We start from the raw sequence: 20,973 nt of genomic DNA, 5'->3' as shown, positions 1-20,973 counted from the left end.
CTTGTTCTAAACTAGTTAAAAATGCAAACTCATCAAAACTCATCCCAGACTAAAAAACAAAGGAGAAATCTGCAATAGAATCTAGGCGGCTGTAAAGTTTTGCACCCCCTAATTTTTAAATTTTGTGCGAAAAAAATAGTGTGCGATGTCTTTCGACTTTATGGCTAATGACAGTTATAAAGGATAGTGTTCTACGCATAATAGCCAAATTTGGTACTTTTTTGATGACGCAACCGTAATTGGTAACGAAAATCAGGGTGGCTGTAAAGATTTGCACCTGACTGTATGTATACCTCTATATGTATTTATTGCATAAGAATTAAATTGCATAAAATTCTCATAAATTAAATTCTTAATCTAACAATGATTATACTAAACTTTTGTGATTAATACAATCAAAGGATTTCGAATTATAAATTTCGGTAGCCTATTAATAACCATCATAACAAAATAAACCGTAGTAACGTTAGAAGTAGCTCACCGTGTAACAATAATTTAGTTATAACTTGTCCCAAAGGTGAAGAAAAATCGAATAAAATAGAGCAATAATTTTTACGCAATATTGCACCAATGGTACAGAAAAACTAAACAAAATAGATTAATAATTTTTATGCAGCGATTAAAGTACAAAATATTTTGCAACACTGTTGCATAATTAGCTAGGAACGGGGAGCCATAATTTTGAAAAATTGATGTCAAAATTGTGAAATAAAATCCGCCGACTTGTACATATACGTTGGTGTTTTATTATTAATTTTCAAAAGGTATGTTCCGCACTGTTTCTGACCAAACTTTTGATGACATAACAAACTTCAAATACTTTTAGGATGCTGTGATTTTTTTCAGTTCTGTAGGTTAACATTAACACTAGCAATAACTCATTAAAATTTACCTCGAAAATATGCCAAAATTTACGACTTGATTTCATTATCATCCGAAAACCGTTTTCCCCTGATGTTTTTCTTTAAGTTTCGAAACGAATAATAATCACTAAGGGATAAGTCTAGACTGCACGGGGCGTGGTTTGTGCAGGTAAAGCGATTTTCGTCTGCACTAACCCTCGCAAAAAGCCAGGTATTAGGTGGCGCGTTGTCGTCTAAAAAAAGGCCAACTCTTTATTTTGACCCCACGTTTCTTTTCAACCGGAGGACGCAGCTCCTTCGGGGTTCCTGCATACACGGCCCCATTTATTGCAGTATTTCCAGCAATAAATTTTATAAGGAGGGGACCTTTGGTATCCTTGAAAATGGTCATCATCAATTTTTTTGTCAGATTTTTGCACTTTTCAATTCACGGGCGGTGGCAACCCCTCGTGCTTCCAATGAGGGAATTATTATTTGGTCACCGGGTCATAATAGTAAACCCAAGTACCATATGCAGCTAATAAAATATTGAGCAGGTTCCAGTTTTCATTTAATAGGTTAAAATTTGCATTGCAAAAGTCGACTCGATCCTGTTTGTGAGATGCCGAAAGCAATTTTGGTACCCAACGGACGGAAACCATTTTCATACCTAAGTCTTCAGTTAACATGGAACAAATTGCTGGTTTTGGAACACCCATCTCATCTGCTATATAGGACAGTTTCAATCGCCGATCTCTCATTATTGGTTCCTCTAGTTTCCGGAGCCTTTCTGTGGAAGAAGCGGATTTTGAGCATCCTTGCGACTTTTTGCCCGAGACCTCGTTTCGCCATCATTTAAAATTATTGACCCAATTGAATTTGTGTTTTGTGTTGGGCAGTTTTCATCGTAAGTTTTAAGCATTCAACCATAAATCTGCGACACGTATTGCCCATCCAGCATTAAAAATTAAATCACACTACGATATTTAATTTGCAAATCTAGCATTTTTTCCGTCGAGGTAAAGTTTGCCGATTTATTGCTAGTGTTTATGTTAACCCACAGAGTTGAAAAAAATCACAGCCTCCTAAATGTATTTGAAGTTTGTTATTTCATCACAATTTTGGTCAGAAACAGTGCGGAACATACCTTTTGAAAATTAATAATAAAACACCTACGTACATTATTGGTGCGCTATGCATCAAATCTCATAATTCTGTCGCATCATTTGTTGTTTCCGATTGTCAGATACCAACGGTACTATTAATTTATGAAGAAATGGACCTGGGACATTTTAATTAGCACCAATTGATACAAAAAGGTCGTTAACATACAGACGCACGGACAAGACTAAGAATAAGTCAATAGCTCCCGTGCTACGCAGGGTGAGCTAATAATTACTGGTGGATGACTTTTAAAAAGTATCATGTTCATTAATGTTAATTTAATCACAGAGTTTTAGATCTGGCGTTGTGAATACAAATTCTTGCGTGAGTAATCATTAGCTATGCATGTGCATAGATATGTACATGTATACGTACATACACTCTAAATACAAATGAGTGAAATTTACTTAACGTTTGATAAAAAAGGAGATGACACAACCAAAAGGAAAAATTTGTCCAACGTTTTACAAACCTTGACCAAATTTGTGTAAGATTTACCCAACGTTTGGTTAATTTTATCTTATAGTTGTGTTATCCTCTTTTTTACCCAATCTTGAGTAGGCTTTTGCTCATTTTTATTTTGGGTGCACATATTTATCATTAAAATTTAGGCAATCTGTTTTGTTAACTTAACGCTAATAAATTGATTGGTTTGCCAATTTTCACAGAACATAAAATAGTAGCGTATCGTAATTTTTTTGACAAATATAAAATACATTAGCTAAATGTAATACTAAACGACTGTATTTATGTATCAATGTATATATGTACGAACATGTTGTTGTTGTTGTTGTTAAGCCTTTATTCAAGTGTCAACAGAGATCAATTCATGACAAATTGGTTTACACACCATGACACAAATAGCAAAAAATTGTTTTAAAGCATCTAATCTAAGGATATAACTATATAAACAAGTGATCAAACATGGAAAAACAAAATAATTCCTAGAAAGAGAGTCAAAATTGTAACCAATATAGGCAATTCTCATATCCTTATCCTATTCCATATTGTTTAAAGTTACTGATACATAAATCGTACTTATGATTAAAACATGTAATAGTGTAAAGCATGTCATTATATTGACCACGTAAAGGATTCAGGATTCTCACTAATTTGCACATCAATTTTACATAAATAGTATCGTTACCGTCATTTTTATTTTTAACAGTCATCAATTTGCTCTTAAAATCTGGAACACAGTTAGGACAAGCCCAGTGTTTAGAAAGGAAAGAAATATAAGGTCATCACTTACCAGGAAACGATAGGCTTAAAACCACATTTGCCAAAGATTCGTTTCATTCAAATTTGACTCTGACTTAATGCAATGATGATTAGCAGGAGATTAACAAGACCTTTGTATTAAAAATAATGTTAAACCGGTGCTTCCCCACAATTCATGTCATCAACGTTTCCACTATTTTCTGTGGCAAGAAATTGCCCCTTTTAAGGACTTGGTCAACCATTGTCGAATTTATAGTTTCGAAAAATCACAATTCTTATGAATGTATGAAATCGAAATATCAACAATTTGCGGACTTTTATTCAAACTGAGACAATTTGCGTAATTGATGTGCAAAGAGCTGTGAGACTTTAGTTAAATATTTAGTATCTTATTTAGCTGGAGTCTTTTCCATAAATAATTGGTAGGCAGTCTCCGTTACGATGTTTAGTTACAATGGAGACGCAAACCATATTTAGCCCAAATTATGTTTTAAACATCTCTGTTTGGAAGAAAAACTCTTTAGAAACAACATTTAGGTGGGCACTTACGCAGATGCGCAAAATTTAGCACATTTAGCACAAGTCCGCAAAAACTCATGATATTTCATACTACGCCAGCTCAGCTCCTTGCCATCTCTCTTATCCCGGTGCGAGGACATGGACTCCGCAACGCCTCAGCATTGGCGTTTTTAATCAATAATGAGGAACTGTTTCATATATTTTTAGCTAATTTAAGTTACTGAAGTACGAATTTAGTACTTTATCCAGATTTGTCCTTATTAACCTTTTCTAGAATTTCAGTAATGATCTGCATTTTTAAGGGGGATATTTTCGAGGTTTTTAAGCACGTACAGGTATTTCTGAGGAATTTAAGTACATACGTATATACATATCCGCCCCTATGGTAATGTGTAATGCGTGCTTCTCATCCCGCATGTATATTTCATACTACATATGTAGTCAGGTATGACTGCATGCCATATCTACGTTACCCACGGAGGGCCCCAAATTCCTATTTTATTCCAGATTAAGAAAAGTGAAGGGTTCGTAAGTGACATATCTGTAAATGTGCTTGTGCTCAAGCCTAAGTCGCCTTTCGTCGTATCCTTTTGTGCAAACCATTCACCTGCACTTGCCGCCGGACTTACGTTACCACGCACAGTTCGTCCTCCACATTCTCTGGATAAGATCACTACTGTCTTATATGTGAGATAAGAACCTGATTAATTTTCAATTTAAACTCGAGAAAGATAAACGTGAGTAATCAACTGTTTACCGACGATTCATCTTCAAACCTTTCTCACCACAAATATTCAACTTGCTCTCATAAAATCCTCTAATAGAAACGAGCAGAGTTTTCAGAGTTTAAATTCAGACTCACCAATTTTAAATAAAATCTGATGCAGTAGTTACAATTTTTTTAGATAAAAACTGAACAAATACCGCATTCACATGGATATCCAGCTAGTGGGAAAAAAAGTGGGAATGTTCACAGTGCTCAAAAACGTGTAAGACCAATTCCCAGTTGATGAGACACATGGTCACGTACGATCCGGATGCCAAGGTCAAATGCGAGGTGAGCGTGAAAATTTGCAAAAGTGAGACTGTAATATTACAATCCAGATTTTCTCGTCTGTCTTATCTATTTAGGTATGCGGTATAATTTCCAAAAACAGAATCGCCTTAGATGTCCACGTGTCGAGATTTCAGAGCAATCGGACACGACCAAGTTGTGACACTTGTCACCAGACATTTTCCAGACTTTCCACTTTACGGCGGCATATTCGCTCTGCCCACATCACGAAGGAGCGGCCCCGTTTCCCCTGCACGTTACCCGAATGTGAAAAAACCTACCTAAATAAGGACCACCTTTCACGACACGTAAATTTTGAACACGCCGTGAATCCGGCCCGCTTTCGGTGCGCACTTTGCGGAATGGGAGTCAACAGGAAGGAGTTACTTGAGCGTCACATTCCCACGCACACGACGGAGAAGCCGTACAGTTGTGCTACTTGTGGGAAGAGTTTCACCGAGAAATCGCGCGTGAAAAGTCACGAGGTAAATAGGCGTGATTCGGTAAATAAGATTGAAACATTACCAACTTGTATGTTAATTTTACAGAAGACGCACCTAGAAAAGTCTAACCGGCTCATGGCAAAGTGTCCCTTGTGTCCTAAGACCTTCTTCACTAGAGATGGTCTACAAAAGCACATCCGAGTTGGACATGCAAATCGGAGGGATTATCCGTGCATATCTTGTGACAAGAGGTTCTCAAGCTCGTCACACTTGAAGCGTCACGTGGAGGCGAGGCATGTGAATGATAAAAAACTCATCTATTCCTGCGACAAGTGCGATTACAAAAGCCACTCGAGTGACAATTTTGCTTCTCACAGAGTACGTCACAATCCAGCGAAGCATGGTTGTTACTTCTGTGGGAAGAAATTCTTCCAGTCTTACGAATTGGCCTGCCATTTTCGAGTTCATACCATGGAAACGTAAAAATACTTAGGTAGATATATGATTGTGGGCATATCAATAGCTGAAAATATTGTTATTGTTAAAATATTTCACAAACGGATTTGTAATGCGAAACACATACGTTATTTAATGTTAAGTAAGTACGTTATTAAACAAGTGCGATCTTGCCAAAAATTTTACCAGGGCAAAAAATAAGACGCCCCAAGCTTAGTTATTTTTATCCAAGAATTTGACATGTTTTCACTCCTTGCTATGGTTAAGCAGGCAACGAACCAACATTGACTTTGCGCGTTTAATTACTCTTAAGCATATGTAGTTGTGATGGAAATAAAATTCCTGGAAATTCCTCCCCAATTTCGTATCGTTTCCCTCCTTGCTAGAAAACGCAACCTTTTTCACGTCGCAACTGCAGTGGCGGGTAAACCGGGTATGTGGCATAGGTGACACCTAGGGGACCCCGCGCAGCGGGGGCCTCCAGCCAGGCGTCATCTCGGTGCAGTGGCGGGTAAACCGGGGAGGTGAGGATGATGAAACGTAGGGGCCCCCGGTCTGCGGGGTCCTCGGGTGGGACTATATGTAAATTGTTAAAAGAATTGTCAGTTTTACTCCGAATTTCTAAATATAAATTCACGGATACTACGGAAATGCAAATAGTAGAATTAATCGGTGGTATGTTGTCACGTTTCATGTAGTTGGAGCAACCTCGAGCAAGTGGTTAAGCAGTTAAATACGGGTTTAGGGCATAATGAGGACAAACCAATATATTGATGCCATAAAACGGACAAAAAAAATTTGGACAATAAAAATCTGGATAATGTATAAATAAGGACACACTATAGATAGGCAAGTCTATTAAATTTAAACTCATAAAATTTGAGTGGTTTAGTTGTGTAACTTTATAATATTCGACTTTATGTCAGTTTCACAAACGCTAATTTTATAATTTCAGATCTCAGTTATTTGAAACCAGAAATTTTAGATACTGATTAACTTTCACATAATACGCTAATTCGCCTGTTCCACGCCTCGATACATTTCATAAAAACTACTGAATTTACGGTTTCAGGAGTTAGAATGCCAAGCTAGCCTTTAAATTTTTTATGGTCCCAAATGTGAGGATGCGTTTTAGGGAAATGCATAGGCTATTGTGTTCCTTTTCCAAAGTACACCAGTCATGAAAAAAATTGAAAAACTATTTTAAGGATCTTATTCTATTGCTGATCTCATGAGGCTGTCGCCTGCTATAATTTTTACAATTTTGTTCTGTGGGAGAGGTCCGAAATTAAAAAGAGAAGTTTCAGGTTCCACCATAATATTTTTAGGGAACGCATGATACCTGCAAGGAAATTAAACTTTTGACAGGTAAATAAATGGGGGTAGGTCTACGGCAGATCGGAATTATATGAAAACATGCAGCACGAAAATTTGTCAATTTTCCATTAGACTGCTGTCCATATTGTACCCTTGTCCTGGTTTTTTGTGTCCGTATTTTTTTATCCTTATTTTGCCCTGTCCAGTACCACGTTGTCCCAATTATGCCCGGGTTTAGGGCATAATGAGGACAAACCAATATATTGATGCCATAAAACGGACAAAAAAAATTGGACAATAAAAATCTGGATAATGTATAAATAAGGACACACTAAAGATGGACAACGTTGTCCCAATTATGCCCGGGTCCCGTTAAATGCGTAGATAATGTAGACATAAACGAAATATGTACTTTGTTAGGGGACGGATAATTTTTGGGGGCCCCTTCGGCATTTTAGCGAAATTACACAATTTGTTCCCTATGAAGTTTCAAGTTTGGTGGCATATATACTTGTTTAATCAAATGAAAAAGAATTTGTTCTTCTTAAATTAAAGGGTCTCTTAATCTACTCTCCAATCTGTTACCCGGCTTACGAATTCATTGCCTTCCGGTTTGCCAAGTGAAAGGTTCTTTGGCGGAAGTCATCTATTTCTGGGAACTTGGCAACATGTTAAAACTATTTGCTTTCAATTTATGAGTCAGATTAATTCTTTATAAATAATTAATTTCCACCGTCAAGCTAGAAAAAACGATTTAATTAAATTGAAAAAAATACGTATGCTATAACTTAGGATTAGCTTAGGCATGCTCAGGGCCTTTTCACCGAAATAATTTTAAGTTATTCATGCACACAAATAAGGGAAAACTAATTTTTCATTTAGCTAAATACGAGTAGTGCCGCCCTGTGAAGGAATTTTTGAATAATTTTCAGTAACTTACGATTTATCAAATAAGCTGTCTTTCAGACTTAACCAAATTTCAAACATTAAAGTACATTAAAGTACAAGTTTGCGGGGAATCAAATTAAGTAACTTAACAAAATTTACTTTTCAAAAACTTTCAAAAACTTTTTTCATCTGTACAACTTTTTAAATACACGCACGAAAATTTTAAATGGCAGACATTTTTAGAAAAGTTTTTTTGTAATTTGGGGCAGGTAATTTTCCGAAAGCTACTTTTTAAATTTCTTACGTCGGCCTAAAATAAGAAAGGTAACAGGATTTTGAAAAATCATTAGTTGGTTCGAAATTTAATTGCAAATTCTGTCACATGCGAAACCAGGCGCATTCATCGGTAAGTAGGATTCTTTGTTGGTGAGCAGTTTAAAATTAATGCGACCAAAGTCGGAGAAGCCCAATTCATATATACGAGTAAATCATCACGAAAAAGTCACCCAGGGGCCCCGCGATGCCTTAACCCGCCACTGTGTACGGGATGAAATTCTCAAAAAGTTACTTAATTATTAAGGGGTGAAGCGAGGCGAAATCCATTAATATGGAGATGTCCCGTGCGTCTGTATCCACGATAACTTTAGAACCGATTCGAATTTCGGCATACGGTTTTCGCCAACGTGTTTCTAATTTTTGAAGTACAGATAATTACGAATATGGGCGTATTGTCATCAAGTCCCATGGTTTTCTCCCAAAATGTTTTGCCAAATGTCACGAATTTATAAAATGTTCACAAATTATTGATAACCCAATGTCATACATATTTATGTACATAAATATTTCAACTTTCTAGAGTATGAACTTTACAATGTTGGACTAATTCGTGAAAAGTTACGAATCTCTTCCCGCAAAAGTAACACCCATGCCTCATTCCCTTGTGACGTCGTCTGTGAAGGTCCAAATTGAACTTCGTGTGACTCCTGTACTTGCACTTGTCGCAGGAATGGATCTTCAGCGCTTTGTTCGTGGCATGTCTCGCCTCCACGTGACGCTTCAAGCCTGATGAGAAGGAGAATTTCTTGTCACAAAATGGGCACGGATAATTCCTCTGATTTTCATGCACAACTCGAATGTGGCCTTGCAGCCCATTCCTAGTTAAGAAGGTCTGAGGACAGAGGTGGCATTTTGACACGTCTCGGGCAGACTTTTCCAAATGCGTCTTCTGTAAAATTATTATGCTCATTGGCAATTTTTAATCAAGATATTCCTCCACATACGACATGCTTATTTACCTCGTGACTTTTCATCTTTGCTTTGTGGGCGAAACTCTTCCCACACTTGGAACAATTGTACGGCTTCTCCGTCGTGTGGATGGGAGTGTGACTCTCAAGGTGAGCCCTCGTTTTGAATTCCTTTCCGCAAAGTGTGCACGGAAATCGGGCCGGATTCTCGGCATGTTCAGTGTTCACGTGTATCGTCAAGGCATCTTTAGCTAGATAGGTTTTCTCGCAGCCGGGAACTGTGCATGGGAAACGGGGTCGTTTAATCGTGCTGTGGACGGTCTCAATATGTCGTCGTAACCCGGCCGAAGTGAAATACACCCGGTGACACGTGTCACAGCTTGGTCGTTTCCGGTTGCTGTGGACACTCCACGTGTGGAAACGTAAGGCACCGGTAGTTTTGAAAATCGTTCCGCAAGTCTAAAAAAGATATATATGTATGTACAAATTGAAAAATGTAGGTTATAAAATTAGTTTTGTATTTACAACTTTACGCACTCACCTCGCATTTGACCTTTGCATCGGGGTCGTGCATAACGATATGTCTAGTCAAGTCGTAATTGGTTTTAAATGTTGTTGAGCACTTTGAACATTCCCATTTCTTTCCTGGCTTCAGATCCATGTGGATTCTGTATTTGCTGAGTTCGCTTTCACACTTTCAAACAATTTTAATGATTTTACTTATTTAAGGTTGATCACATTGGATAAAAATTTAACGAGTTTATACCAAATTCAGTCTACTCGTTTCCATCGGATAAGTTTAAGGTTCAAAAGTTGTAAGAAATGGTTGGGAGTAGCTGGTTTGTTTAGTTAGTTACTCACGTTTAACTTCTTCGAGTTTTAGTTGTGTATAAATCGCCTTTATCTCACATTTAAGACGAAGATTATTTTTAGCGAGAAAAGGTCGGTGATGAACCGTGATTGGGAAAAGTCCTGAAGCAAATGCACGCAGCAGGTGAATGGTTTGGATTGGACCTTGCAGGCAAGGGTAACGACTCCCCGAGGACAAGAAGATTTCTGCAAGCAGTTAACCGTTCACTTTTCTTAATCTGGAATGAAATAGGAACATGGGGCCCTTCGTGGATTACGTACATAGTTAACCAATTCTTCTATGCAGAACTTACATACCTACGTTTGTATGAATTGGATGAGAAGTACACCTTACTCGCAATATCTTGGAAACCATAAATTTTGAACGACCCCTAATCACGTAAGGTTAACATTTCCAATCACTGGATCTATGTAACACCAACTTAGTTATGGTTTGCAACAATTTACAGCCTAGGGGCCATTCAAAACTTACGACTTCAAAAGTATTGCGAATAAGATGTGTCAGAATGGGTTACTTTTACAGATTACTTTTCATCACGTGCATACAAAAGCTTGACACTTTTGTTGGACACAGAACGACCTAATTTTGTGCGTAACCCGTGAAAGGCCCCATGTTTCAATTTCGATTCTATTTTAAGGGAAGCGAAGGGTTAACTTGTTGCATGAATGTGATTGTGCCCATCATAAGTTGCTACCCCATCCATGTAAACCATTCCCTTGTATTTGCCTCCGGACATTTGTCAGGCTCAGTGCTTTTTCGACCTTTTCGCTAAAAGTATCCTTCGTCTGAAATATGAGAGAAAGAACTGATCTATCTCCTACTTAACTCGAAGTGGATATTTCTTAATAATCGTGAATAATGCACTAAACAAAACAACTATTTATGTAAGTATCTACAGACGATTGGTATTCAATCATTCTCAAAATAAATTTTGGACTGGGTTACTTACCTTATCTGACGGAAGCGAATAGAGAGAATTTAGTTTAAACTGAAATGAAGTTCAGTCAGGGTCACCAAGCTTAAATATAATCACGCCACAATTTATTGAGAGTACGAACTCAACAAATACCTAGTGGATATCGATATGAAGCCAGGAAAGAAATGGGAATGTTCAAAGTGCCCTAAAATATTTAAACATAAGCAAGATTTGACGAGACACATTGTCACGCACGATCCCGATGCCAAGGTCAAATGCGAGGTTAGCGTGAAAATTTGCAAAGTCACTAACATTTAAAGTCCAAACCCATTTGCCTTCTTCCGTCCTATCTAGATTTGCGGTATAATTTCCCGAAGCATAGCACGCCACATGCGGAGTGTTCACAGCAACCGGAGAGACCAAGTTGTGACACGTGTCACCGAGTCTTTTTCGATCTTCCCACTTTACGGAAACATATTAACACCGTCCACAATCCGAAGGACCGACCTCATTTCGCATGTACGTTTCCCGGCTGTGAGAAAACTTACCAAAGAAGTGGTCATCTTAGGGCGCATGTAAATTCTGAACACACCCAAAATCCGGTCCGATATCCGTGCACACTTTGTGGAAAGGAATTTAAAAACAGTCCTCACCTCAAGCGTCACATTGCCACGCACACGACGGAGAAACCACACAATTGTGCCACGTGTGGGAGGAGTTTCGCCGAGATGGAAACTATGAAAAGTCACGAGGTAAGAAAGCAATGTGGGAAAAACTGCATGAAAAACTACACATGTAAATATGTATATGGGTATTAATTTTGCTGAAGACGCATGTAGAAAAATCTACCCGAGACGTGTTAAAGTGGCACGTCTGTTCTCAGACCTTCATAAGTAGACGCAGTCTACGAGCCCACATCCGAGTTGTGCATGAAAATCGGAAAAATTATCCGTGCGAATTTTGTGGCAAGAGTTTCTCGAGTGCCAAAGATTTTGAGCGTCACGTGGAGGCGAGACACCCCACGAATGAAGGGCTGAAGACCCATTACTGCGATAAGTGCGAGTACAGGAGTCACTCGAAACACAATTTGACCATGCAAGCAAAACGGCACAACGCTGCGAATCGTGAATGCTACTTTTGTCGAAAAAAATTCCTCAATTTTCAAGAGTTTGTGCAGCACTCTCGCACTCATACCTTGGAAAAGTAGGAATTCGGTGTAGGAATCTGTATGTATGGATTATCAGGATTCGTGATGGTGCGTTAAACTATGTAATTGATAAGTAATAAATTGCATTCATTATAAAATATCATTTAAGCAATTTAACAAATTTAAATATATATTTATTCAATATGTGTCGAAAACTAATTTGGATGATGAGTATTTCAACATTTCGTGAGCCCGAGTCAGTGCTTATCTTTAAATGAATCGTTAAATCGTTAGTCGCACACAGAGGGATCCGAAAACAATACGTCATGGTGCATCAGAATGAAATGTTTTTGTCATAACTTTTGCATTTTATGACAATTTTAGAAAAGGCTTACAAAAGTTGCCAAAACTAAACATTCAAATCGGTCAATGAAACGCATACAAATAACATTACTGCATACGGATACCAAAAACATGAATAGATTTCCCCCGAGGAAATTCCCCTCTTAAATTTTACTTCTCTAACGTATGAATCCGACCAAAGTGCGTCACCAATTCTGGGAAAATTGTGGACACGAATTACTCGCTAAGAAAGTGTGTCCTTGGAAAAAATTAAGATAAAGTACCCGTTTCGGCGTTATATCGGAAATGTTGCTTTCATTAATTGTATATTCATACTCAAATATCCATACTTATTTATCCTGTACGTCATCAACCGTAGTTTCAGCTTTGTAACTTTTTCATCAGCTAATCGCAAATTTAATAAATTATTCAAGGAAACTGAACACGAACATTTTATTTCTTATGACACACTTAACGCGTGTTATGACACGCTTTATAAAATTTTAACCCTGTGCAATCATGATAATTAAAATGGGTCCATGCCAGCTCGCTAAGAATGCTAAAAGTTTCAAACAAACTATTCTTTACTGGAGGTTGACCGTTGCCTTAGGTATTTATTTTGCTAAAAGTCAAATCCGACACGACGTAAGTTATTACTTACAAAATTTCTCATTTTGGTTGGCCAACACTTGTCCGAAGTGATACACTTGCTCAACTTTTCCTGACAGTCTGTCCTTACATACACTTGGACTTATTTCATCAAACTTATTTCATCCGCCCATAAACGACGAATCGTATGTATGACCATAAACATTACGCCTCTGAAGCTCTACTCACCTCATTTCTTTTAGTGTCTTCGACAACCTTATATGTGATAAATCTTTAGTTTCCTCTTGCAGTTTTTCCATAAATCTTGTACTGAATTCCACACAAATTTTAGAACTGCCAACAATGGCCAAATTCATGCACATCTATTCGTTACTACTTGCGTTGTGTTGCACCGTAAATTATATTTTTATCGAAGCCAAGACAACATTGCCCACTATAAATTTGGCATCTATTCTATCATCCAACGCCCCTTGTCGATATCACCTCGTCTTCAACAATATTTCCAGCCCAAATCTGCCAACTACGCGGAATGTACCTCTTACCCTGACCAAACAACAATTTCCGGACGATTTTAATTCTGATGACTGGCCATGCTTCTCGATGCCCCCAAAACTTGACATTTTCCATAACAAAAACTGGCTTTGTGAAATTGTCATTCTTTTTGTCTCCATAAATTCGCCAAATTATACAAGATCTCATGAAAAGTCCTTAGGATATTGGATTACCCACCAAGGAAGTTGCTATTTGGGCCTAAATAATACACTAAATTTAAAAACTTGCCCGGATAACTTGTACTTCTTCTTTGTTCCCAACAGCCCAGAAATATTGCTAGCTACAAAGTCACCACTTTACTCGCAGCCTTTCAAATTTTCGAGGCAAATACCTGTCAGATTTTCAGTTGTATTATTTTTCAAGGGAAACAGGGTGGAAATATGTCACCAGAAAAGCATAGATAATGTCCCAATTTTAGAAAATTTTGCTTGCTTCATAGTTCATTCATCTGGGGACATACATTTACATACATCATCAAACTACCCAGCGCTTTCGGAATTTCATTGGGGAGACGCAACCGTAAATCATGATTCTACATTAGCTATCTATGAGGTTTTAACTACCATATCATTAAATACGCTGAACGCGACCAGACATTACACAGATGCCTTTGATCATTGCTATGACATATTAACACTGCCGCTACCCGTCATTCCAACTCGGGGATGTCGTCGAGCCCTGGTACACAGAAAATGCCCAAATTGTAACCGCAGATTTTATTGGCTTCTCATTCATCTCTTGCTCCCACTTTTCGATAGGGGTTTCGTTTTCCTTGTATTTCGCTCCATACGATCCCTTCGTGTGGATCGTCACGGTTATCAAGCTGTTCTTATCATCTTTCCTCCTTTCGTTAGGATTTTACCTTCTGAACAAAGAATTCTTTCTGCTAAAACTATTCTTATATTTTTTCGGTCTTCTGATCCATGAGGTGGACCAGCTTCCGAAAAAATTGAGTAATTTCCTCCCCCTTAAAGTCCTAAGTATTTCATGGCTGTTGGTCCTCGTAGTGATAAGTAACTGCTACCTGAGTAGCTTCATAACCAATTTAAACTCACCCCTTCCAGGGGAACGAGGCGACACGTATGAAAAAGTTTTTTGTGAGAAACCACAAAGAATGGAAAATGCCTCTGGGATGTTCGCGTTCAGGACCTGGAGAATAATGGACTTGCACCGCGAACTAGTCGACCCGAGTTTTGAAATTCCCCCGACTGTGAAGAGGGTGGGGGGATTCTGCTACACAATTTTGTCTCGATTCGAACCACGGAAGTCAGAAACGGATTTCTTTGAAAATTATCAATTTTCCTCTTATCGTTTCCACTACCTTATTCGCACTACTTTGGGTGAAATCGATGCAGCGGTAGCTCAACGGTTACTATATTCCATGGTGAATCCAAGGATTCGCTGGTATCTTGAAAAATTTAGATTTGCGGCAATAATGTAACTGCAAATGAGGTAAATTGGGCGATTGAGGAGGAAATATTGCAGTGTAACAGGTCCGCTTATGGCGGATCAACTCGTGAGGTGGACACCTACTTTGAGTACCTCAAGAGAAATTATCCCACCAAAAAATGGTATCGCGGAGAGAAAACAATTTTCCAAGAGGCGATCGGATCTGTGTTTAAGGTTTGGCGGGAATCTCGGATGGTGGCACATTTTAAATTGTTTTTTAATTCAGGGATTTACAACCACGTGTCTCATCAGTTTAGTCTGAACGATACAATATTACGCGAAAGGGAGCTTAAAAGTGGGGGAAATTGGAAATTTCGCTATGAAACGACCTCATTTGAGGTGGTCCGGCTAGGCGGTAGTATTCAAACTATTTTCATTCTACTGATCTCCTGCCTAGCGGCATGTTTCTGCCTGGCGGTCATCGAGTATGTCAAATACAGTAGGGCTAATTTCGCAAATAGGGTTAGATTAATTTGGGCACGATTTACTAAATTAGTGCAATTATGGCGTCACAAGAAAATTCGACGGAGAAATTTAGTACGGCAGAAGAATTGAGGAATTACTGAGGAATTAAATGAGGCCAATCACTCATATCTTTCTATGTAGAGCAAAATATGTACTTATTCACGTGTATGCATGATATGCGAAGTTCACACATAGCCTAAACTAACCCAAAGCGAGGGTGGGCAAACTTTGGATGCGCCCCATGCCGGTCTCCGTAACAAGTATAACTAATAACAACATCCATCAATTGATTGACAAAAATGACTTTTTATGTAAATCAGTCTGAATTGATGCAAGTCGTGTACATATACATAGTTGTTATAAACCTATTACATTATTTAGTAAAGTATGTCCTAAGGCCTTTTCGCAATGTGAGCCTCGTCCACTCACACCCCCACCTGCGTGCTAAGTGACTCCCCCTGCCACACCCGTCCCAGCAACGACAAGCTGAGCCACCAGGCGAAGATGGATTAGCCGGACCCAGTGCACAGGAGGATCTACGCCTTGGAGGGACTCCCCAGGTAGGTTTTTGTTTGGTATATTGGGGTGGTTACCGTGGGGTGTGGTTTGTTTGAAGAGTGGGGGAGGGGGGTCGTGCATGACGGAGGGAAGCATGGTCGGGTCTACGGGGGTCCTATGACCTGGTTATGTTGTGATGGGGGAAGGGGCAAGTGGGGGTGTCGTCGGCATCGGCTACGGCTTCCATGGGGGACGTGGGCAAAGATCCCGCGGTCCGTGGACAGCCCCCGCCCAACAACCTTCATCTGTCTGCTTCCGCATGCAGACGCCACCCTCATTTGGATATCACCACCACCCCACGGAATCCGCCTATGCATCACTGCCATGCATTTTCCTACCTGGTGTACGGCAGTAATGGGCCAAATGGTGTATTGGGTCACCTTCCCAATACATGTAGAGGTTCTCCGAGCCCACCTCCGGTTTTCCACCTACACTCTTACTGCCACATATATTTTATCATTATATGTTAACATCGACTTTTTACATTGTTAATAAGTATCTCGCCTCCAATACGTTCAAATATGAATAAGTATTACTCCCTCGCTTAATATTCCCGAATGTGCATCACTTGTTACCACAGAACTAAAAATAATTATTAATATCTTATCTAATGGGGGGCCCAGCATTTTGCATTATAATTACTGAAAGATAATGCAAAGGGGCCCACGGTTACCATCAAGTTCGATCAGTGTCTTTCAGGAGTACATTTTCCAAATTCATTATAAATACGTAAAATACATACATAACACAACTTATAAATATTCAGCTAGTGCTTGATTTCTTGTGTGGAAAATGTCTCCAAAAAATTCCAAATTAAGCACATGATTTATGCACGTCTCGTCCTCAAGGTTGAAGGGTTAGTTATTTTTATCCAGGAATGTGTCAAGTTATCACTCACTTGTAAATCTGGTCAGAAAATGCAACCTTTTTCACACCACAGTTACTTTACCATACATATCCATAAAACCAAACATTAAATACAGAGCATGTACATAGCCAATGCTACTATAACCACTCCCACTAAACACAATTCTTAATTTTTTTTCCAAACACCAAATTAAATTTGCAAATCAGCAAACCAATATTGCATATTTCCAATACAAGTCAACAAAGTTAACAATCAAGGAATACACATGGATCTTCAGCCAGGAAAGAATCGTGAACGCTCAAAGTGCTCAAAACCACTTAAAACCAATTACGACTTGACGAGACACATGGTCACGCACGATCTCGACGCCAACTTCAAGTGTCAGGTGAGCGTGTAAATTTGCAAAAGTAGATTTAAATAATTTCACAATTCACCTTTTCCAACTCCTATCTGGCCTAGATTTGTGGATTAATTTCCAAAAACTGAGTGGCCTTATCTGCCCAGGTATCAAAATATAACTGCAGCCTGAAGCGACCAAGTTGCGATACGTGTTACCGGGTATTTTTCAGTTCGGCCAACTTACGACAACATATCAACACCGTCCACAGCAGGATGGACCGACCACGTTTCCCATGTACAGTTCCCGAATGTTGGAAAACCTACCTAGACAAGAGGAGTCTTTCTAAACACATGAAAACCGAACATGCCGAGAAACCGATCCGATTTCCGTGCACACTTTGCGGAAAAGAACTCAAAACGAAACATGATCTTGAGAACCACATTTCCACCCACACGTCAGAGAAGCCATACAATTGTGCCACTTGTGGGAGGAGTTTCGCCTTTAAGGGAAAGATGAAACTTCACCAGGTAAATCAGCATGTGGAGGAATTTTTGAGACGATAAATTACCAGTGTATATATTCACCTTACAGATGACGCATTTGGAAAAATCTTCCCGAGAAGTCATAAAGTGTCACATCTGTCCTCAGACCTTCTTAAGTAGGGACGTTCTTTTTCGTCACGTCCGCGTTGTGCATGAAAATCAGAGGAATCATCCGTGCGTAGTTTGTGACAAGAGATTCTCCAGCTCATCAAACTTGAGGCGTCACGTGGAAGCGAGGCACCCCGCGAATAAAGAGCTGAAGATCTATTCCTGCGGCAAATGCGAGTACAGGAGCCACTCGAAACACAATTTGACCCAGCACTCTGTACGACACAATGCAGCGAGGCATGGATGCTACTTCTGTGGGACGAAATTCCTCATGTTTCCAGATTTGGTCGGACATTGTCGAGTTCATACTTTAGAAAATTAAAAATACTGGTGAATGTATTCGGCATGTCAATAATTTCCGAAATTTGATTTGATTTGAGACGGTTTGAAATTTTTGGTAGAAAGGTAGTGGATTTTTGTAACAAATTTAGCTAGTATCAGGATGTGTTGGTAATTTGCTAGAATATTTCACAAATGGAATCGTTATGCGAAATAAATAAATATGTAGGTATATTGTTTCGAATACACGCCAACGTAAACGTTTTTAGCTTGCTTAGTGAAAGTATTTATGGTATGAAATATTATAAATTGAGTATGTATTTTTGTAAGTAGAACATGTATAGCGTGGGGTAGTGGGGTTACTATAACTTATATGAGCGGGTCAATTTGACATGCAACCGAACAAATGGGTATACCCATTGTTGCATGTCAAATTGTCATACATATGTATATACCTAATGGGTATGTATTTATACCCATTTGGTACATGGATATTATTCGATGTCCCCATCATCTGGCTGTGTTATATAGACTCCTCCTTCTCTCTTATCCTACAATGTTAATGTCCCCAGATATATTATGTGCAGCTCTGGTCGCGACCAGGGTTCGGAAAACCCCGAGGTTTTTCTAGAAAAACCCAACCCCGCGGGTTTTTCCGAGGTTTTTGGGGTTTTTGTGGGTTTTTGGGTTTTTGTGGGTTTTTGTGGGTTTTTGTAGATTTTGGGGCAGGTTGAACCAAAATTCTTTAAATTATATATTAGATAAAAAGTAATTTAATATACGATTTTCACATGCAATTTTAAGCGTTATCATTGAGTTGGACTGTTAAATCGAAAATTCATATTTCGCATGCAAACTTGGAAATATGCAATAAAACTTGGAAATTCAAGTCGCACATGAAAATTCTCAAAATTTCATGATGAATCCGTCAATTTAATTAGCATTGATTTAAGTTGTAGTTTAAGGGATTTTGTTTCAATCTGTCCCAAAATCTTACAAAAACCCCGGAAAAACCCACAAAAACCCACAAAAACCCGCAAAAACCCCATTAAGCATTAGGGTTTTTCCGGAGATTTGATACCCCAAAAACCCACAAAAACCCCAAAAACCCCAACCCACAAAAACCCGGGGTAGCGAACCCTGGTCGCGACTGATTAATGGGCACAATCACAATTCTGCCACCAGTTCACTCCTCTTAAAATAGAACTGAAATAGAAAAATGGTACTTCTCATGGGTAGAGATTTACATATGCAAGTAGGTCCCTTGGGCTCCTCAGTCATATCTCGCTATGTAGATCGAAATATATGTATGCACTATGTATGTAAATATATGGGTTAGTGGTTGATGGTCGACAAACGAGTCGTCGACACCTAATTGGTCGCCAAAAAACAAGTCGCCAAAATAACTAGTCGCCTATCTCAACTTGTCGACAGACGACAAGTCGACGCAGTAAATCGGTCGACATGGCATATTGGTCGCCAATCTCAACTGGTCGACTTTAAATTGGTCGACCCCAATTAAAAGTTGTAAGACATATCTGCAAGGGAAGTTGTATGTATGTGCAACCACTTGATTTTGGTACCAATCATCCAAAAATTTAAAAATATTACACTTTTTAACCCAAACGAATTAGCTTTGCGACCAGACATAGTAAGCATGTCGTTTTCCACGACGAGAGGTAATTATAGGTGAGGAGAATGATTGGTCAAATGATGAGGATGGCTTAGATGGCGCTGGAGCAGAATTAGGCAACAAAATACCTCGTTTTGCGCCACGTGGCATTTACAATTCGTCCCAATGTTATAGGCTACTCCAGTTAATAAAATCAGAAAATTCCTTCGTGATCTATTATCACAGAGTTTATCAAAAACGTGGCGATGGCTTTCTGCTGACTGTAATGCGATGGCTTTCTGTCGGGGGAAAGGCGTACACCAAGAGACTTACGACTTCATCAGGTGTAATCCCGGGTATCGTCATCAGTTGCCCGTAAAGTTTGGTGATATGTCAAAGGTTCCATCCACTGCCCAAATATTGCATAAGGATAGTTCCGTATGATATTATATTTTATGGGTTAATTATGTCATAATTTATTTCTCACGTCAATTGGACACATTGATTTCACCTTTTTGACCACTTTAAAGGGGGCAAGTGCTTATTCAAAGCTTCTTCCCTTAGTCTTGCGAGAGCCTCTTCAAGCTTAATTCTGTGCGCTTATGTATATATTAAACTAATATTCAGTGTCGACCAATACGTTCATATATTGTCGACCAATATGTCATGTCGACAGATCTACTGTGTCGCTGAAGTTTACTCCTGGTTTTATATTCGTTTCCGCAAAGTGTGCACGGAAATCGGACCGGATTCCCGGCATGCTCAGATTTCACGTGGTTCGTCACATCGAACTGGTGCTTTTCTCATAGCCAGGAAACGGACATGGTAAACGAGGTCGTTCCTGCGTACTGTGCATGTTCCGAATATGATTCCGTAAAGTGGTAGCGTTGAAGAAAACCCGGTGACAAGTGGTATAACTTGGTCGCTTACGGTTGCTGTGAACACCCCGCATGTGACCCGATAAGGCGACTCTGTTCTTTAAAATTTTACCGCAAATCTAAATGGATAGGAAAGAAATTGGCAAGTGTGGATTTTTAAATTAGGTAGCTTCATTTTAGCTAATTAACAAGCTCACCTCACATTTCACCTTCGCATCGGGATCATGACTAAGGCTGTGTTTTGTCAACTCGTAGTTGGTTCTAAACGATATATACACAGTACGAATGT

General features: G+C 39.0%; 4 protein-coding genes across 4 annotated transcripts; 3 read left to right on the top strand and 1 right to left on the bottom strand.

Moving 5' to 3' along the window:
• Positions 1–4,764: 4,764 nt before the first annotated feature.
• Positions 4,765–5,854, top strand: LOC110855579 (zinc finger protein 596-like). Its single transcript, XM_022103986.2, has 3 exons — positions 4,765–4,803; positions 4,878–5,285; positions 5,349–5,854. The coding sequence occupies exons 1-3, from the start codon at positions 4,765–4,767 to the stop codon at positions 5,724–5,726; spliced, it is 825 nt and encodes a 274-aa protein (XP_021959678.2). The 3' UTR covers positions 5,727–5,854.
• A 2,076-nt stretch (positions 5,855–7,930) lies between these two features.
• On the bottom strand, positions 7,931–10,120 carry LOC110855558 (zinc finger protein 25). The gene is made up of 3 exons (XM_022103965.2): positions 9,690–10,120; positions 9,200–9,607; positions 7,931–9,129 (listed from the first exon to the last, which is right to left on the bottom strand). Exons 1-3 carry the CDS (start codon positions 9,807–9,809, stop codon positions 8,749–8,751), a joined length of 909 nt encoding a protein of 302 aa, XP_021959657.1. The 5' UTR covers positions 9,810–10,120; the 3' UTR covers positions 7,931–8,748.
• A 674-nt stretch (positions 10,121–10,794) lies between these two features.
• On the top strand, positions 10,795–12,210 carry LOC118437363 (zinc finger protein 77-like). The gene is made up of 3 exons (XM_035856318.1): positions 10,795–11,217; positions 11,290–11,687; positions 11,765–12,210. The coding sequence occupies exons 1-3, from the start codon at positions 11,211–11,213 to the stop codon at positions 12,140–12,142; spliced, it is 783 nt and encodes a 260-aa protein (XP_035712211.1). The 5' UTR covers positions 10,795–11,210; the 3' UTR covers positions 12,143–12,210.
• Positions 12,211–16,612: 4,402 nt separating this feature from the next.
• LOC110855578 (oocyte zinc finger protein XlCOF26) lies at positions 16,613–18,426 on the top strand. The gene is made up of 3 exons (XM_022103985.2): positions 16,613–17,310; positions 17,430–17,792; positions 17,857–18,426. The coding sequence occupies exons 1-3, from the start codon at positions 17,191–17,193 to the stop codon at positions 18,235–18,237; spliced, it is 864 nt and encodes a 287-aa protein (XP_021959677.1). The 5' UTR covers positions 16,613–17,190; the 3' UTR covers positions 18,238–18,426.
• Positions 18,427–20,973: the final 2,547 nt, after the last annotated feature.

The sequence above is a fragment of the Folsomia candida genome, unplaced genomic scaffold, assembly GCF_002217175.1.
Source record: "Folsomia candida strain VU population unplaced genomic scaffold, ASM221717v1 Fcan01_Sc013, whole genome shotgun sequence".
NCBI classification, from domain to species: domain Eukaryota; kingdom Metazoa; phylum Arthropoda; class Collembola; order Entomobryomorpha; family Isotomidae; genus Folsomia; species Folsomia candida.
Note: the sequence above shows the minus strand (reverse complement) of the source record. Positions and strands in the feature narration are given on the sequence as shown.

Bases quoted from the DNA above. Each gene is read 5' to 3' on its own strand.
- LOC110855579 (XM_022103986.2), top strand. From the start codon at position 4,765: ATGGTCACGTACGATCCGGATGCCAAGGTCAAATGCGAG. The intron at 4,804-4,877 runs GTGAGCGTGAAA...TTATCTATTTAG, and splicing joins ATGCCAAGGTCAAATGCGAG to GTATGCGGTATAATTTCCAA. The intron at 5,286-5,348 runs GTAAATAGGCGT...TTAATTTTACAG, and splicing joins CGCGCGTGAAAAGTCACGAG to AAGACGCACCTAGAAAAGTC.
- LOC110855558 (XM_022103965.2), bottom strand. From the start codon at position 9,809: ATGGATCTGAAGCCAGGAAAGAAATGGGAATGTTCAAAGTGCTCAACA. The intron at 9,608-9,689 runs GTGAGTGCGTAA...TATCTTTTTTAG, and splicing joins ATGCAAAGGTCAAATGCGAG to ACTTGCGGAACGATTTTCAA. The intron at 9,130-9,199 runs GTAAATAAGCAT...ATAATTTTACAG, and splicing joins CAAAGATGAAAAGTCACGAG to AAGACGCATTTGGAAAAGTC.
- LOC118437363 (XM_035856318.1), top strand. The intron at 11,688-11,764 runs GTAAGAAAGCAA...ATTTTGCTGAAG, and splicing joins AAACTATGAAAAGTCACGAG to ACGCATGTAGAAAAATCTAC.
- LOC110855578 (XM_022103985.2), top strand. From the start codon at position 17,191: ATGGATCTTCAGCCAGGAAAGAATCGTGAACGCTCAAAGTGCTCAAAA. The intron at 17,311-17,429 runs GTGAGCGTGTAA...TTATCTGCCCAG, and splicing joins ACGCCAACTTCAAGTGTCAG to GTATCAAAATATAACTGCAG. The intron at 17,793-17,856 runs GTAAATCAGCAT...TTCACCTTACAG, and splicing joins GAAAGATGAAACTTCACCAG to ATGACGCATTTGGAAAAATC.